We start from the raw sequence: 19024 nt of genomic DNA on the forward strand, positions 1-19024 counted from the left end.
ATGTGAGATATATTTGGTGCTAAGCACATGAAGAAATGGTGGCTGAGTAACTCCATTTTCCTCTGGTGATTTTACAGATTTGTTTTATCTGGTCAACCTGAATACAAATTCCTCAAGGGAAGAAACTGTGGCTTCTGGTACAATGGACCAAAATGGGTGCTTGGCATATGGGACAAATTTAATAAAGGCTTGTGGAATTGAAAAAAAAAAATTACTTTTATATGTAATTGGGGAAAAACATCAAATATTTTTAAAAAAGAAGAAAGTAATAGCATATCCTCTAGGAGAAAAAGAAAGATGCCAAGAGTTACTTTGGAGAGAGCTATTTCAGAATAGCAATGGAGTTGGAAAAAAGACTTTAAAGAGAGCCTTGAGAAGTGAGTGGAAGGTGAGGAAGTCAAGTCATTTAACAAAGATGACTTTTCTGAAGGGTAGGGCATAAAAGGGGAAAGAAATTTAAGACAACAGCTTGAAAGAATGGCAGCAGGGTCAAGTAAAGGTTTCTGTTTTGTTTTTTTAAAGGGTAGGGGAAACCTGGAAATTTTTCAGCTGAGGAAACAGAGCATAGAGAAGGGGAATGATGGACAGAACAAGTTGTGAAGATGGCAGAGGGGGATGGAATCAAAGGTTAAGAAGGAAGGAGCTCAACTTACCAGAGAATAAGGCTACTTCTTTTAAGAGTGGAAAGGTGAGGATAATGACATTACAGACAAAGAAGAACATTTACTTACACAAAGTGGCCTCAGCCCTCTCTATAAAGAACTTAAGTTCATTTACTGCAAAAAGAGAAGAAAGGTGGAAGTGGAGATTTGAAGAGAAAACAGGTTTGAAACGCTACTGTGAGAAGTGTGATAGAAGATATTCATGGATGACCATAAAGATTACCGTAACATAGCATTAAAGCCAGATAGCACACATTTGTGGGGAGCCCTCTCAGCTGGATTTCTTAACTTCCTCTGGCAATATCTGACAGCTTGGGAGTGGAGGAATTGTTGAGCTATATTAGCCAAGGTTGAAGGTCATTGGGGAGTACATGGCAAAAGGTCAAAAAGCAAGGGATTTAAGGATGGTGGAAAGGACATCACTGAAATGACAGACCATAAGGTCAAGAAGGAGGTAGAAGTAAAGTGAGGCCAGAACAGGATTGATGGACTCCATAAAATTATCTCCTGATAGGGGTGGCTAGGTGGTGCAGTGAACAGAGCACGGCCCTAGAACACTTACTAGCCGTGTGACCCTGAGCAAGTCACTTAACCCCAATTGCCCCGCCTTCCAAAAAAAAATAGCTAAAGCAAAATTCTCTCCTGATTTTCCAAATTATAAATGTAATTGCTCTCTCCTTCAATCTCTTGTGCTACTCTATTTGATTACTTCTAATCATTTAGTCATATATTTATTTTAACCTGAAAAGCTTCTCATTCATGTCTTTTTCTACTAATGCTCTTTTGCTGCTGCTGTTGTTCAGACATTTCTGTAGTGTCTAATTCTTACTGACCTCACTTTGGGTTTTCCTGGCAAAGATCCTAGAGTGATTTGCCATTTCCTTCTCCAACTCATTTTACAGATGAGGAAACTGAGGCAAAAAGCATTAAGTAAGACCAGATTTGAACTCATAAAAATTAAATAAGACCAGATTTGAACTCATAAAAATGAGTCTTCCTGACTCCAGGCTTGGCCCTCTATCCACTGCACCACCTAGCTGCTCCAAATAAAGATAATAAGATCATAGATTTAACCTTGTAAGGGACCTTAGAGTCCATCTAGTTCAATCCCCTTATTTTACAGATTAGTCTGTCAATAAGCATTTATTAAACACTTACTATGTACCTCACACTGTGCTATACAAAGAATAAGGAACTGAGGCCAAGAGATGGTCAAGTGCCATGGTTAATAAGTGTCTGAGGTGGGACTTGAACCCAGGTCCTCCCGATTCCGGAGCCCAGCAGACTATCCATTATGCTGCCTCTTGGCTACATAAAACCAAGTACATGCAGAGGAGATTCATGCCAGAGGCAGTGCAATTGTGAGAAAGCAATTTTCCAAGTAATGGAAGAGGAGAAAAGGTCAGAAGTTTGGAAAATATCTTGAACATTATTACTGCCAAATAAGAACAATTACAAAATTATCAATAACTACTAAGGTATATGGCAGCTAGGTAGCATACTAGGAATCAAGAAGACTCATCTTCATGAATTCAAATCCAGCCTCAGACTTACTAATCATGTGACCTTGGGAATAAACTGGATTGGAGTAGCTAGGTGGCAGTGAATAGAGCACTGGTCCTGGAGTCAGGAGGACCTGAGTTCAAATCCAACCTCAGACACTTGATCACACTTACTAGCCGTGTGACCTCAGGCAAGTCACTTAACCCTGATTGCCCTGCCTTCCCCCTCCAAAAAAAAAAAAGAAAAAGAAATTAGAGAAGGAAATGGAAAACCACTCCAGTATCTTTGCCAAGAAAACTCCAAATGAGGTCATGAAGAGTCAGCCATGACTGAAATGACTGAATAACAACAACAATAAGGTATACACCTACTTTTTCACATCTACACAATTTTTATAAATATAATCTACTAAATTCCATGGAAGAGGAGAGTGGACTTGAAGAAGATAGGAGAGGAAAACAGGAAGACTTTTGCAAATGACCTTCATTTGCAGATCACATCATCACAGTTAAACAAATGACTAAAAGGTATTGATAAGATAAGCTCTCACATGTTGCTTGTTTGTATTTTATTTTAAAAAAAAAAGCATTTGATTGGTTAGGCAGGGGTAAAAACCAGTCTTAGGTCAAAGGCTATACAAAAACAGGTGAATGAGTGGATGTAATCAACCAAAGTTTGATGGCCCTCAGTTAGAGCAAAAATGCCAGCCAAAACACTCTCCTCCAACAGGTGGCAACAACGTATATTGTCAAAATCACACAAGAATTCTTTTAAGATGTACCAGATCTACTAGTTCAATGACGTGTTTGTGACATACAAAATGGGGAAATGGAGACATGCTTGGCCAAGATGCTTGCCGGCATCATAAAGAATATCCAGTACGGGGTCCAAATAAAAGAAGGATTCTTTATACAGGGTATGAGAACATTGGGATGATTACATAAAAGTTCTGGAACATGTCTACCCTCTCTCCAAATCACTAAACTCTGCATACCTTTTGACCCAGTGAGAGTACTATCAGGTATATATCCCAAAAAGATAAGGCAAGGATCCATCCACACAAAAATATTCATAGCAGCACTTATTGTTGTAGCAAGAAGTATTCATCAATTGACTCTACAAACAAATTATTATATATCATTGTAATGGAATATTATTAGAACTTAAGAAATGAGGAAAGAATAGATTCAGAGAAGCCTGGGAAGGACCAGTATGGATACAGAATAAGGTAAGCAGTACCAGAACAATTTATACAATGACTAAAGCATTGTAAAGAAAAACAACTTCAAAATACTTAAGAACTCTGATTAATACAGTGAGAAACCAGGACACCAGAGAAATGACAACTGGAGCATGCTTTTCACCTCCTGACAAGGGGCTGATGGACTGACTCATGGTACAGAATTAGGCATGGTTTTAGAACTGGTCAATATGTGGGTTTATTTTGCTTGACTATGCAAACTTGTTTCAATTTTTTTTGGGGGGTAGGGAGAAGAAAAATTAAAGGAGAGAGGGTATAGTGACAGTTATGCCAAAGGCAAGTAAATCAATGGGTTGTTTGAAAACAAGATCAAAGGGTTAACACAAAAATGCAGGATAGCTTTGGAGCTAACATACTGAATTTAGTATATACTTTGCAAAAGTTGGACATGATGAAAATTAGCTGTATGTCACATGTAATCCTCTTTTTTTGTTCTTTATATGTAGAAATATTTGTGTTTGTCAAGTACTGAGAAAAAAAAAAGATTTAATTCTCTAAAGAAGAGGTAGTGGTCTCATTATGAAACTTGTCAGATAAGGTGGCTGAATGGACTGGTTTTACTTAAATGTTTTTCCATTGTTACAAGGACCATGGAAATAAGGTGAAATAATGATCAAGTTGTTAAAAAATAATAGGCAACAATAAAACTTAAAAAAAAAATTTCCACACAATTCATCCTCTTCCTTCCAATATCTCTCAAGGATTCCTGAATGTGATAAGAGACAGAGATCTGAGAAAGCACTATCAATTAGGCCAATTCTGCCTTAGGCTTTAAAACCCCAGGACACCATCCCTTCTTGACAAGTAATCTGCATGCCACAAAGTCTTTTGTAATCTCCCCTCTCTGGTTCAGAGATTCCTTTCCCTGCCAGCTCTCTACTGATCTGGCTAACAAGGTAGAGAGACCTCGGGTCTGGCAGAAGGCAGGCAATCTGGTGGGGGGTGGGAGGGTGAGAGGAGGAAATGAAGAGGGTACTAGATTTAGCATAGTGATAGCTCTTAAGTGAGGCAGGGAGTTTTGGGGACACTAGCCACAGGAAAGAGTTTAATAGAGCTTGGGTAGTCAACCTGTAGACACAAACGGATTAAGTGCTTCCTGAAACTGCTGGGCAAGAAGCCATGTGTAGGCCCTTAGGATTAACACTGAAAACCTGACATAGAAACCTCATCTAAGAACTTATTTAGTTCCCTGTGGGCAGAAAGCAGACTCACCCCCTTCCTTTCCATTTCTGCTTATCTAGTTCCTCATCCGAGTTCTGATTAACCCATTATGACACCCAGCTTTTAATTTCTTGGCCTATGGAGCTACCCTACCTAATATACTTTGTAAAATATAGATATAGGGATACAGAAATGCAGATAGTGAGATATACAGATATAGATCTACACAGATGTACACACACATATATACTAGGTATTATGATTACTACTGCCCTTCACATACCAATCAGACCTTTAAAACTATGCCCAAAGGGCTACAAAACTGTGATACCCTTTGACTCAGTAATACCACTACTAAGTCTGTATCCCAAAGAGATCATAAAAAAGAGGAAAGGGACCCACATGCACAAAAATATTTCTAGCAGCTTTTTGTGGTGGCAAAGAATTGGAAAATGAGGGAAAGCCCATCAATTGGGGAATGGTTGAATAAGTTGTGATATATGACTGTGATGGAAAGAAATGATGAGGAAGACCTTCAGAAAAACCTGGAAAAACTTACATGAGCAGATGCTAAGTGAAGTGAGCAGAACTAGAACATTGTACATAGTAAAAGCAACACTGTACGATGATCAACTATGATAGACTTACCGTGTTTCCCCGATAATAAGACCTATCCCGAAAATAAGCCCTCCCCCTTACTGTGTAAGATTCCTCTAAAATAAGCCCTCCCCCGAAAATAAGCCCTGTTGAGATTGCTACTGTAGTGAAGGTGATCCCCTGTGCTACATGCTACCCTCTGTATGCACCGTCCCCCCCCCCCCCCCGGGTGAAACTCACGCCATGCTCCGAGCTGCATCCAATCAGAGCTGCAGCAGTGAGCACGTCATCCTGTTCTTCCCCAGTGATTTGCTTATTAAATAAAGGTACATTTTTTTGTTCACATTTACCTGTTTATTAAAATTGCTGTCAATGTTCATTAAAATAAGCCCTCCCCTGAAAATAAGCCCTCTGGTATTTTTCTGTCCAAAAAAATAATAAGACAGTGTCTTATTATCGGGGAAACATGGTAGTTCTTCTCAGCAATACAATGATCTAAGACAGTTCCAAATGACTTGTGATAGAAATTGCTATCCGCATCAAAAGAATGAACTATGGGTCTGAATGAAGATTGAAGAATACTTTTTTGTTTTTTTCTTTTTCATGGTTTTTTTCTTTTGTCATGATTTTTCTTTCACGATAAGATTAATGTGGAAATAGGCTTAATATGATCGTACATGTATAACCTATATCAGATTGCTTGCCATCTTGGATAGAGGGGAAGGGAGGGAGGGAGAAGACATTAGAACTCAAAATCTTATTAAAAAGAATGTTGAAAACTATCTTTACATGCAACTGGAAAAAACAAAATATTATTAAGTGGAAAAAATTTAAAAACAAAAAAAAATTTTAAAGCACCCCCCCCTTACTTTTCCAGTGTTCCTAAAACTAATTCATGCTAGTGTCGATTATCTAACAATGCCTAAAACGGACTGTTTCTCACACTGATTCCACCAAACCCAGACATTCTAATTCTGTAAAATTTTCAATGTTAATGATATTTCCCCCCTTTAAAATATTAGATGTGAAATTATATTACATATATCAATTTCAGTCTAAAATGCCTCTATTTTGCTCCAAAAGTTACTTAATTCTGTCCCTACCCCTGCCTTGACACTTGGCAAGTATTCCATATCTCCAGACCCACTGGACCAGAATGTGTGGTTCATCAAAATTTTTCAAGCTTCATTATTCCTAGGACAGATTAGATCAGTCGATTAGTTTGACTGGGAGTTGCCTAACTGTGCAGCCTTACCTGCTAGTCTTACTTGCATTATTAACAGGGGCCCCCTGGAGATAGATCTTAGCCCCAAAGAATGAATCCTTGCTGGGAGAATTTCAAGCACTGTGGTTAAACAGTGGGGGAGGTATTCTTAGGAAGGTGTTCTCTTAGTACATAATGAGACCCTTTTCCTCTCAAATCACAGCACAGAAGCAAATGATCCTACTTACACCCCAAGCTTCAGCCAGGAAAATGAACCTTGATGCTCTTATATCCTTTGCTCCAGTTCTTTTCTTTTAGAATTCAGGTCAAAAAGGTCTCTTTCCACCAGGAAATCTACAGTGAGCCAAAACCTACTGATAATCTTACTGGACATGTACATTCCAAGTGCCTTGTTGATGCCTTCCATGTAATCCCTTGCCTCAAATCCCACTCTGTTGTCTTTTCATGGCCTGGGGAGGCCCCTTAGTTCTTAAAAGGCTAGGCTGACAGAGTACAATCTTTGACACTTCTTATATCAAACTGGAAAAGGTTTGGCAGATGGACCCAGAGACAAACCGTTCACATGTCTTTAAAAGCCCAGATTAGCTAAATTCATGGAGGCACATAATAGGATCAAATGGTTTTAGAGCTGGAAGGGGCCTCAGAAGCCATACAATCCAACTTTCATTTTATACATGAAGAAACTGAGTCCCAGGAGAAGTTGATTAAATTAAATTAACTGATTATCTATTAAGTGGATAATTTCTATTATAATAAATTAAAAAGTTTTTGTACAAATAAAATAAATATTGTTAAGATCAAAAGGAAAGCAGAGGGGCGGCCAGGTAGCACAGCGAGTAAGAGCACCGGCTCCAGTGTTGAGAAGACCTGGAGATCGAATCCCGGGCTCAGACACTTAGCACCCACCCAGAAACACCTGGCTGTTAACCCCAATTGCTTAGGGGCGGCCAGGTGGGTCAGCGAGTAAGAGTACCGGCTCCAGTGTCAGGATGACCTGGATCAAATCCGGGCTCAGATAGAAATAACTGGCCGTGTAACCTTGAGCAAGTTACTTAACCCTGACTGCTTTAAAAAAAAAAAAAAGGAAAGCAGAAAACTGGGGAAAAAATTTATAGAAAAGTTTCTCAGATATAGGTCTCATAACTCAAATATATAAAGAACTTTGTCAAAACTATAAGAATACAGATCATTCCCCAGTTGATAAATAGTCAAAAGATATGAACTGGCAGTTTTCCAATGAAGAAATAAAAACAATTTATAGTCTCATGAAAAAAAGACTCTAAATCATTACTGATTAGAGAAATGCAAATTAAAATAATCTTCAGATATAATTTCACACCTACCAGATTGGCCAAAATAAGGGAAAAGTAACAAATATTGGAGGGGAGGTGGAAAAAATTGGGACACTAATTCATCGTTGGTAGAATTGTGAACTGACTCAATCATTTGTAGAGCAATCTGGAATTATACCCAAAGAGTTATTAAACTGCCTATACCCTTTGACCCAGCAGTGCCATCTATTTCCAAAGATGATTAGGGAAAAATGGAAATAACTTGTATGTTCTAAAATGTTTATAGCAGCTCTCTTTGTGGTGGCAGAGAACTGGAAATTGGAGGGATGCCGATCAACTGGGAAATGGCTGAATAAGTTGTGGTTTATGATTGTGATTGAATACTACTGTGCTATAAGAAATGATGAGCTGCATGATCTTAGAAAAACATGGAAAGACTTGCATGAAATAACAAAGAACAAAATGAGCAGAACCAAGAGAATATTGTGTACAGTTACAGCAATACTGCCTTAAGAACAACTTTGAGTGAATAGCTTATTTTGACTATTATAAATACTCTAATTAACTATAAAGGACATATGAAGAAAGACACTATCTGCATCCAGAGAAAGAACTAATAGAAATATGTATAGAATAATTTTACATATATATACCTATTTGTGTCTAATGGTGGCTATCTCTAGGGCAGAGAAGGAAAAAAAAAAAGGAAAAAAAGAAATTTACATGAATTTTGTTGTATGACTGAAGGAAACAGCAAATTGTACATGCTGGATTTGCAGTTTCATGTGTAATCATCTTTTTCATCATGCTATGTTGTGGAAATGCTTGTTTTATTCCATGAATTAAAAATAAAATACATTTCAGAAAAAAGAAGCCATCTAATCCAATTTTCATTTTACGCATGATAAAACTGAGTCCCATATGCAGCTAGGTAGCACTGTGAATAGAGCACTGGCCCCGCAGTCAGGAGGACCTGAGTTCAAATCTGGCCTCAGACACTTAACACTTACTAGCTATGTGACCTTGGGCAAGTCACTTAACCCCAATTGCCCTGCCCTCCCTCTCCAAAAAAAAAAAAAAAAAGCAAAATAATTAAAAGAATTTTTTTTTAAAGAAAAAACTGAGTCCCAGAAAGGTAAGCTCGACTAGCTACACAGGTAGCAAATGACAGTGCCAGGGGACAAACTCAATCATTTAACTCCAAACCTAGTGTTCTTTATCATGAAGTCACTCCATCATCAGAAGGTGATTAATTTTTTGGCCACAGCAAATCATGAAGCTATCATAAGATCTGGGCTTGAATGCTAATTCTGCTACTTTCTGATCTGTGTAACCTTGGGCCACTGGATACAGCACTTCTAAGGATGAAATCAGGAATCTTTCTCTGGTCTTCAAAGTGTGCATATTCCACTGAATCCATTTATGTTGACTTTTACTGCACTCATACACATCTCATCTAGCCTCCTAACTAAACTGTCAGATGCTATGGCTTGCAAAGCACTTTATAGATATTATATCATTTGATTTCATCCCCACAACAATCTCATGCGGTGGGTGCCATTATCCCCATTTCTCAGATGGGAAAACTAAGGCTGAAAGAGATTGAGTGACTTGCTTCAGGGTCAAACAGTCCTTTACCTAACCTATTCATTGCTTCCCAGTCTGTCTGCCTCCCTACCCTCACCCCCTAAGCCACTGTGAGGAAAGATAAGATTCAAATAGCTGGGTGATGATAGAGATGGGGATGTAGCACATGATAAAAAAAACCTCTGGATTTAGGGCTAAGAGACTTGAGTTCTAGTCTTAGCTGTTTCATGAACTCAGGGTAAAACACTTCCCCCCCACCTTTGGTCCTCAGTTTCTTCCTCTGTAAATGAATGGTCTCTTAGGCCCATTTCAAGTTCTAACATGTGTGAGATGGCTATCTGTGAATCTTGAAATTGTTAAAGACTGTTTTTCTTGGTTTTGGAACTCAAAAAAGGCCTTGACCACAGAGCCTGGAGAAGGCTCCTTAGACCAGGGGTTGCCTTATAACCAAGAGTGAGGAACAATTAAGAGAAGAAAAGTAAAGAAAACCTTAGGAAGCCCATAATCAAAACAAAAGGAGGTAAAGACGCCACATAGCCAACTACAGATTTCTCATTCTTTTCTTGCTACTATCTAGTGAATATTTAAGGTGGCATAAAGCCTAGAAAATGCCATCCATCCTGGGAGTTTTATATGCTACCTCTGATCTTTTGGATTGGGAAGATACATAGCTGTTCCTGTCCCTAGAAGAATGTATATACCATAGAACTGCAGATTCTCAGGACTTTAAGGGACCTCAGAGGTCACGTAGTCCAGTCACACTTGAACAAGAATCTCCTCTAATAATAATAGCACCCTAGGATTTTGCTGGTCAAGGAAATTCCTTCTATATGTCGGGCACCTTCTCTGCATATTTGACCTTAAAGAGTTTTCTAGGACACTTATAGGTTAAGTGACTTGCCCTGACAGCTGATATGTGCCAGAGATAAAACTTCAACCCAAGTCTTCCTAGTTTCAAGGTCACCTCTCTATTCACTATATCATGCTAATAACTACACATTTTGCATGGATTATTTCATTTGAGAAACTAAGCCTGGATTGGAAGGGACCTCTAGAGGGCACTGGGTTCACCCATACCTTAAGAATCCCTTCTATTGTACAACATGCCCAAATAATCATCTAGTGTTCTCTGGAATAATTAACAATTATAGCTAACATTTATATAGTGCTTACTAAGGGCCAGGAACTGCACTAAGCCATTTACAATTATTATTTCATTTGGTACCCATAATATCTTTTGAAGTAGGTGCTACTATCACCCCCATTTACAGATGAGGAAACTGAGGCCAACACTTGCCCAAGGTCACATAGCTAGTAAATGTCTGAGGTGGATTTGAATTTGGGTCTCCTCATATTCTATTCAATAGTTGTCCCCTTAAAGACCTACAATGCTGGAAATTTTCTAATGAGTGAGGTCTCATTTTCAGTTCTCAGATTGTTGATTAATTTCTCCTCACCATCAAGTCTTAATTTGCTTCTTTGCAAACTTTCCCCACTGTTCCTACATCAGCTCTCTAGGGTCAAGCAGAACCAATCTGATACTGTTTTTATAGGAATGACCTTTCACGTTTAAGACACCTTTCCAGGGCCCCACTTCCTCTCCAACCAAGTCTCCTTTTCTCCAGACCAAACATCCCTGGTTTGTTCCACCCAAGTCTCCCACGCATAATGGTGGTGGGTAAGGGGTATGTGTGGAAGGGAGTAGGGAGAGGTAAAGAGCACATCTACAGGGGCGGCCAGGTGGCTCAGCGAGTAAGAGTACCGGCTCCAGTGTCGGGATGACCTGGATCAAATCCTGGGCTCAGATACTCAGCACCACACCCAGAAATAACTGGCCGTCTAACCTTGAGCAAGTTACTTAACCCTGATTGCTTAAAAAAAAAAAAAAAAGAAACAATAATACATTTTAGGGGCGGCCAGGTGGCTCAGCGAGTAAGAGTACCGGCTCCAGTGTTGGGACGACCTGGAGATCGAACCCCGGGCTCAGACACTCAGCATCACACCCAGAAATAACTGGCCGTTTAACCTTGAGCAAGTTACTTAACCCCGATTGCTTTAAAAAAAAAAAAAAGAGCACATCTACCCTACCCCCACATCCCTCGTTCTATTGATCTTACCACTCTCCCCCATAATAAGCCTCCAACCCCCCTAGAACATTTGCTCCCCCTCCCCTTTACCTTCTGTTTGGTGCTGAGGGGCTGTGGCTTCAATTTCTCATCCTTGCTCTTGGAGATCCTTAGGAACTGTTTCAGATCCCCCTAAGGGAAAAACAGAGACAGTTAAAGAGAACCATAGCTTCTTCAGCCACAGGGTGATAGACCCTCTCAAATAAGAGAACTAAGTATGTTACTAGACATCTATCAGCTCTGCTTAGAAACACTGAAATTCCCCTGGAGGAAAGCGCAGTACTGAAGGATACAGACAGGGATCCAAGCTGGCCCTATGATGTCACTGGGATGGGAAGTTCCCAATGAGGTCCCTTCACCAGGAGCTCCCTCTACAATGTAGGTCAGCACCTTCTCTGCATCTTGGAGCCTCAGGGATTTGCCTACAGCAGCTGTGTAAAACTCAGACAGGAAAGGGAGGCCGCAATAAGGTTCCCTGCTGGTGTATACTGACTTAGAAAACCACATATTAACATCACCTGTTTTATTGTACTTTTTCTTATTTTGTTAACTATTTCCCAATTACATTTTAATATGGTTCTGGTCTGACAGGAGTGCTGCAGGCTGTGTGTCTGACATCTCTTAAGTCACTTGCCTAAGGTCATAAGCCTGATCAGGGCAGGATTTAAATCCTGGACCCAAAGCAAGCTTTCTATCCACTGTGTCACCCTATCTCTCAAGAGGATAGAAAAGAAGAGGACATAAGGATACAGAAGTAGAAGGAAATATATTACAGCGCTGTATGGATATGAGCTCGTTGGAGGAGATCTGCACAACAACTCTATGAGAGATGCTATCATACCCAATTTACAGATGGAAAAACTGAAGGCTCAGAGAGAGTCACACAGCTTGTAAGTGACTAAGGCAGGCTTCAAACTCAGATCTTCCTGACTAGAGTCCAAGTTAATAAAAATATGGCTATTCTTAGCCACTGTTATATTACAGTGGAAGAATCAAGAAGTCTTGGGCAAAAAAGGATGGGAAAGTGATGCCTGAGAGGATTATCAGTGGAAGACAACAGCAAACTGGGTTTTGACATTGGTGGTGGGATACCTTGATGAAGAAGTCCTGGCCTTGGGGTGCAGCAGAATGAGACAGAGATATTCTGAACATGTCAAATGCAAGAATTTGTTTTGCTTGACATATCTGTTACAAGGGGTTTTCTTTTCCTTTTTATTTGGAAAAGGTGGAAGGGAGAAGAAACAGAATTTTGTTCATTGAAAAAAATTAAATTACATAATAAAAAAAAGAGGTACCTGAAGAAAAACCCAAACAATGGTGACACAGAACTAAATAAAGGGTGAGCAGGAACGATCATAGAACTGTGGGCTGTTCATAGAGAACATTTGGTGTCTTTTTCTAAATAATATTTTGATAGCTGTATTTCAATATATTTGGTTTACTTTGTAATCCTGTGGTTTCATATTGTGCATTTAAAAACATGATTCTGAGGAATCCCTAGGTCTCAGAAGACTGCCAGAGGGGTCCATGCCACAAAAAAAGGCTAAGAACCCCCAATTGTTTGAAAAAGAACAGGAAGCCCCAAGTGAATCCTGGGTTAATAACAGTGGAAATAGAAAAGAAACACCAGGGCCCAGCAATGGTGAGGAGAGTACTCCAGATGACCCTCCAGTCAAGTCTGGCCAAGGTGTCCTCACCTGGTACCTGCTGCCCCACTCAATCTCATCCCTGAGCCTGAGGTCCCCATCCCAGCATCATACCAGGTCCACATACTCCAGGATCATGTAGTGGGGCTCAGCCTCCCGGCAGAGGCCTAACAACCGCACCAGGTTGGCATGGCTCAGCTTGCCAAACATCTCAAACTCTCGCCGGAAGTTCAATTGCAGCTGTTCATCCCGGCTCTGAAGGCTCTTCACCAGCACCAGCGTCTCGGCCACCCCATCTTCCAGGCCTTGGGCCTTTGCCAAGAACACATCCCCAAACTCGCTCTTCCCTATGAGCAAAGGGCCAGGTCAGCCTCTACTTTCCCTAGGGTATCCCATATCTTCAGCATACCCCTGGGAGAACACAGCTCCTCCTCCTCCCATCCCACCCTGAGTCTTAATTACTAAAATAGCTCTGCTGATCTGGGGAGGGACCTTCAAATACAGAACTGGGGGAAAAGGCTGGTGACAGCAGAAGAACCACAGGATCCTAGATTTAAAGCCAGAAGGCACCTCAGAGGCCATGAAATCTAAACTCCTCATTTTACAAATGAGGAAACTGAGTCCCCCTTTAAAGAGGGTAAGTGACTTGCCAGGATCACACAGCCTGTCAGTGTCTAAGGCAGATTCTGAATGCAAGTTCTCCTGACTCCACATCTAAGGCCCTATCTGCTCCACCACACCTAATACCAGGAGTACAGCTAGTCCAAGACAACAAACCCAGGGTAGTGATGGACTGCAGGTTGGCACGGGGAAAATGCATCTTATCACTGGTACTGTGCCGCTTGTTGGCAGCTGAAGAGGCAGAGCCCAGGTTGGTCAGAGCCACTTCTTCCCGGATTTCTGCCGTGGGCTGCCCATTCTGCACAGGTCCACCTGCAGAGAAAGGGAGAGAGCTCAGATGCAAGATCCTGGAAAGCTCAATCCACTTCCTTCTCTTTTCTGTTTCAAGCAACAGCCAACACCAACTAAGCTCAACCCAGTGTTCCCCATATGACTGGGTCTGCCAGCTAGCATCCATGTGCTCTTCCAGGGCTCACAAAACGCACCATGTTTATGTGGCAGTGGCTAAACCACAGGTCAGATAACATTGTCTGACAGTCAGCCTTCTAGAGAGAAATGCCAATTATAAACCCTGGTATCCACCAAGGTGGATGTCAATGCCTCCTCTTAAACCAATGTCACAAAAAGGGTTTAGCGAGACTGAAGAGGGTCCACCCGTTGATGGATACAGCAGACACTGGGTACCAAGGGAAACAGCAACCAAGAATTTGCCTACCTGATCTGAGTCAGCAGTAAACATGGAGCTATGTAACTAATTACATTCTACTCTCACGAGTTCTCAGGTGATGAAAAACACTCACTCTGGATACCCCATGGCTTGCCAGAACAAAATTCTTCTCTGAAGCTTTATTCTCTGGATTGATGACTGCTTCTCCCAGACCATTATTTCAGGAAAAGCCCGGGTGCCATGCTTTACTTCCTCTCCAGACTCTCTCATCTCCTCCCTACCTTTGCTAGTCAGCTTCTCCCCTCCCCCCTCTCTCTTCCCAGTTCTGGAATCATGAACAATGATCAAATAAATTCTACTGCTGTTCTTGGATAGGGTGTTTCAATCTAGTGTCTGACAGCTCCACTCACCTTTCCTCTAACTTTCTAGACCTAATAGTCCCTCTCTAGTCACTATTCTCCCTTGTATGATGTCTCTTTATAATATAAGCTCCATAAGGGCAGGGATTTTTGTGTGGCACACAGTGCTTAATAAATGTTTTTTCATATAGTCACTCATTCATTTCTATACTCAGGGAGCTCCTGCACCTAAGGTAAGGCCAAGCTCTCAGGCAGTATCTAGTCCTATTATAAAGACATTTAATCCCTATTCTCAGGGAGTTTCCACTCCTATGGAGAAGACACAGTCCCTACCCTCAGGGAGCTTCAACTCTAAGGAGCAAAAAGTTTACAATCCTATGAAGAAGACTTAGTCTCTGTCTCCAGGGAAGTCACAGTCTTATGAGGAACACAGTTTCTGTCCTCGGGGAGCTTCTATTTCTATAGGTAACACACATTTATCTGCTTTTTAAGAGCTCTAAGCCTGATGAGGGAAGAAAAGCATAAATCACAAAAGCACAGACTTATAAATAATGACATCCATAGATGAGTATGTAAGGATGTAGGAAGGTGACCACAAAAAGGATAACAGGACCCAAGTAAAGCAGGTCTAGGGAGGTTCCATGGGGAATTCTCTATCAAAGCTGCTTTGGGTTCAGGGCCTGAGGAACTGGTCAGGTCACGGCTCCCAGGGAGGAGGGGGAAATCATCTCCTTAGGTGCCCCTAGTCTGAGAGCTAGGCAGGCTCCACTGCCTTCTCCCTTCTCACCCCATGGGGGCGCCCAACACCCACCCGCCCTGACACCACCCCCACCCACAGCTGTCCAACGGGCCCAGGCTCACCATTCAGGCACTCCATCTCAGGTTCCTCGCCCTCAGGCTGTTTCTGAAGCCTTTTGGCCTTGCAACGCTTTTTGCAGTAGAACATAAGGCCCAGCACAGCAATGATATAGGCCACTGCAGCCCCCACTGACAGCCCAATGGTCTGAATCATCTTATATGGTGGGGGGCTGCCAGGACCCTCTGAGGTATCCAGCATTGGCTTATCTGAAAGGGCACAAACGGGTGGTCAGTTGGAGGAAAACTACAGAGCAGGGGGCTTTAATCTTTGGTGTCATGGGCCCCTTTGGCAATCTGATGAAGCCTATGGATCCATTCTCGGAATAATTGTTCTAAATACACAGGAAACCAATTGTGTTGAAATAAGAGTTTTCAAAATACATCTTTTTCAAAGTGCAAAGATCCCAAGTTAAGGATCCTTCTATATAGAGTATCCATGACCCATTCTCTGCTGTGCCTCTTACCAAAACGTCTTGCCCACCACCAACATGACCCAATCCCCACTCATCCTTTCACCACTCCAGGGCTGTGGCCTCATGTTCCCACATGAGCTGCTGCCCTCTATCAACTCAACAAGACAGATTTATTAGGCATGTATGACGTGCTTATGATGGGGCCTGCCCTTGAGGACCTTACATTCTACTCAGCATCCCATCCTTGGTGTCTACACAGTATTGTCCTCATCTCTAAGGCCTCCCAGCCTGCCATCACCCCACTCCGTACCCACAACATGGAGCGAAGCCTCTGTGTGTCTGATATTACAGCTATTGCCAGCGATGCAAGTGTAGCGGCCTGAATCCTCAGAGGTGACATCGTGGATGACTAGGGAGCCATTGGAGAAGATATGCATTCTGTGGGAAGAAAAATCCCAGCACCATTTTAGCCTCACCTATGGCCACTCATCTCCTACTTCTACTCCCAAGAGCCTGGGAACTAACAGTCAGGCCTGGGGCCAAGGAAGAAAGTTGGGAGTGGATATAGACACTACCTGGGTCCAAGCTGAGCAGGATCCAGGATTCTGTCCTTGCCTTTCCACTGGATGAGGGGGTCTGGGTCACCTTGGGCCTCACACTGAAGCATAGCTGTGTGGCCCTGATAGACAGTTGTACGCTCAGGTTCTCGCTTGAAAGTGATGAAAACTGTACAGGGGAAAGGAAGGGTTCAGAGCACTGGAGGGATGGGTGGGAGCCTGTGCTAGACAGATGTCTGTTCATACAGCGGAGATCCTCCCTTCAGAAGCCAACTATCATCACCCCTCTCCCATTCCAGGTCTTGGGTGTCTACCTGCCACAGTGAGCTGCACATGGGCACTGATCTGGCCTTGGGGCTCGTTAGAGGCGATGCAGGTATAGTTGCCAGCATCACTCCTGGTCACCCTGGAGAAGTGCAGGGTTCCTGCATTGTCCGTCACGCTGTCTGGGAGGCTGCTCCCATCTAGAAAAAAGGAACGAGAAATTGATGGGCTGGGCTGGGAAGTCATCAGAGTCACTTGGAGAGAAGAATTGATTGATATTTATGTCTGAGAGATGGTATGATATCATGGAAAGGACACACTGGATTTAAAGTTAGAGGACCTGGGGTCAATTTTTAACTCTGCTACCTAATATTTATGTGACCTTGGGTAAGTCAGTTCCCCTTTCTGTTTCTTTATCTGTAAAATGCACGAGTTGGAGGAGACCAGACTCTAAGGTCCTCCTTCTAAGAGCCCCTTTGGGGGGTTGAGGCTTGCAAACTCCTTTACATACATTATCTTACCTGACCCTCCGAGCAACCCTGTAAGGTAGGGTGCTATTACCATCCATCATCCTGAGATTCAGAAACATGAAATGATTTATCCAGAGTCACACAGCTATTAAGTGTCAGGTGTTGCTGGAACCTCAGTATTCTCTCCAAATCCATTATTTCACACAAGCTCTCATAAGAAATATTCCATTCACCTGGAGCCCAGGCTTATCCCCAGGAAAGGGATGACAATGTCCACTTTCTGCTGACCCACCATGGTCAAAAAGTCATCAAATGCTTCCCCTACAATCTACAAAATTAAGTCCAAACTCCTGAACAGGGGGAGGGAGAACAGTAGGAACAGGGCTCCAGCTCCACCCATTACTTACTACTTAGGTAGCCCTGGACAAAGTAATTTAATGTCACCAAGACCCAAAATGGGGATCCATGCCCATTCCTCATTCACAAAAGGGGGACACTATGACTTAGCTCACAGACCTGTATGAAAGATTAAAAGAAATGATCTCAGAATCACTCCACAATCCAAACCAATCTCATTCTATAGAAGTGGCATTGGAGGCTCCAAGAAGTTGAAGAGATTTTTCCTAAGGTCACAGATACCGTGTTTCCCCGATAATAAGACCTATCCCGAAAATAAGCCCTCCCCTTACTGTGTAAGATTCCTCTAAAATAAGCCCTCCCCCGAAAATAAGCCCTATTGAGATTGCTACTGTAGTGAAGGTGATCCCCTGCGCTACATGCTACATTACTGTACCCTCTGTATGCACCGTTCCCCCCCCCCCGGGTGAAACGCACACCACGCTCCGAGCTGCATCCAATCAGAGCTGCAGCAGTGAGCGCGTCATCCTGTTCTTCCCCAGTGATTTGCTTGCTGGTACATTTTTTTGTTCACATTTACCTGTTTATTAAAATTGCTGTCAATATTCATTAAAATAAGCCCTCTGGTGTTTTTCTGTCCAAAAAAATTAATAAGACAGTGTCTTATTATCGGGGAAACACGGTAGTGGCAGATCCCTAAGATCAAAACTCAGCAGGCAACTAGGAGGCACAGAGCCCGGAGTCAGGAAGACCTGAGTTTAAATCTGGATTCAGTACTTACTAGCTGTGTGACCCTGGGGAAGTCTCTTAACCTGTTTGCTTCAGTTTCCTCATCTGTAAAATGAGCTGGAGAAGGAAATGGCAAGCCACTCTAGTATCTTTGCCAAGAAAACCCCAAATGGGGTCAGCAAGAGATAGATATGACCAAACAACTCCCACAGCAGTACTCTCCATATGTGAAAACAGTAAGGATGAGGAAAGCTGTTGTTTTTCAAGGCCAGGAATAATCTGCACCTTTATAACTGTCGCTTTTGCAGCTCACCTACAAAACACTCCACAAGTCAGTCCAACAGACTTAAGTTCCCTCTTCACTGCCTCTAGCCCCCAGCCTTGAGGGAACACAAATCTCTCAATTGTGTGGCTTTCTACTCCTGGAGCATTCTCTCCTTCTCTACCAATCCCAAACCTAATCATCCATGAAGGCCCAGTTTAAATCTCCCATCTGACTGTCTTAGACCATACTAAGCCTCAGTGATTTCTCTCCCGTCCTTAAAACTTAGGGCAAAGCAGAACAGAACAAAGAAAGCAAACCCAAGGAAAAGAAATACCTAATGATTACACTGAAAAAAAGTCAACAAGCAAAGGCTGGTCAAACTCTGGTCAAAAACAATGGCCAAT

General features: G+C 42.1%; 2 protein-coding genes across 3 annotated transcripts in view; one reads left to right on the forward strand and one right to left on the reverse strand.

The window, feature by feature from the left end:
* MEA1 (male-enhanced antigen 1) overlaps positions 1 to 19024 on the forward strand; it is a 323822-nt gene that overhangs the window by 176278 nt on the left and 128520 nt on the right. The window contains exon 1 of one of the 2 annotated variants that reach the window (XM_069065980.1): positions 1034 to 1037. The exons of the other annotated variant lie outside the window; for it this stretch is intronic. Within the exon in view, the coding sequence (XP_068922081.1) occupies positions 1034 to 1037 (4 nt within the window). Of the gene's footprint in view, positions 1 to 1033; positions 1038 to 19024 lie in introns of those variants that run through there. 2 annotated transcript variants of the gene reach the window in all.
* Positions 1 to 19024, reverse strand: part of PTK7 (protein tyrosine kinase 7 (inactive)) — an 87607-nt gene that overhangs the window by 12294 nt on the left and 56289 nt on the right. The window contains exons 11-17 of the mRNA XM_069065960.1: positions 16850 to 16999; positions 16554 to 16704; positions 16289 to 16416; positions 15569 to 15772; positions 13838 to 13993; positions 13175 to 13407; positions 11466 to 11546 (exon numbers count right to left, since the gene is read on the reverse strand). Of these exons, the coding sequence (XP_068922061.1) occupies positions 11466 to 11546; positions 13175 to 13407; positions 13838 to 13993; positions 15569 to 15772; positions 16289 to 16416; positions 16554 to 16704; positions 16850 to 16999 (1103 nt within the window). The remainder of the gene's footprint in view (positions 1 to 11465; positions 11547 to 13174; positions 13408 to 13837; positions 13994 to 15568; positions 15773 to 16288; positions 16417 to 16553; positions 16705 to 16849; positions 17000 to 19024) is intronic.

The sequence above is a fragment of the Petaurus breviceps genome, unplaced genomic scaffold (assembly GCF_028583685.1).
Source record: "Petaurus breviceps papuanus isolate PSGF00001 unplaced genomic scaffold, PetGlider_PUasm1.0 90701, whole genome shotgun sequence".
Lineage (NCBI taxonomy): Eukaryota > Metazoa > Chordata > Mammalia > Diprotodontia > Petauridae > Petaurus > Petaurus breviceps.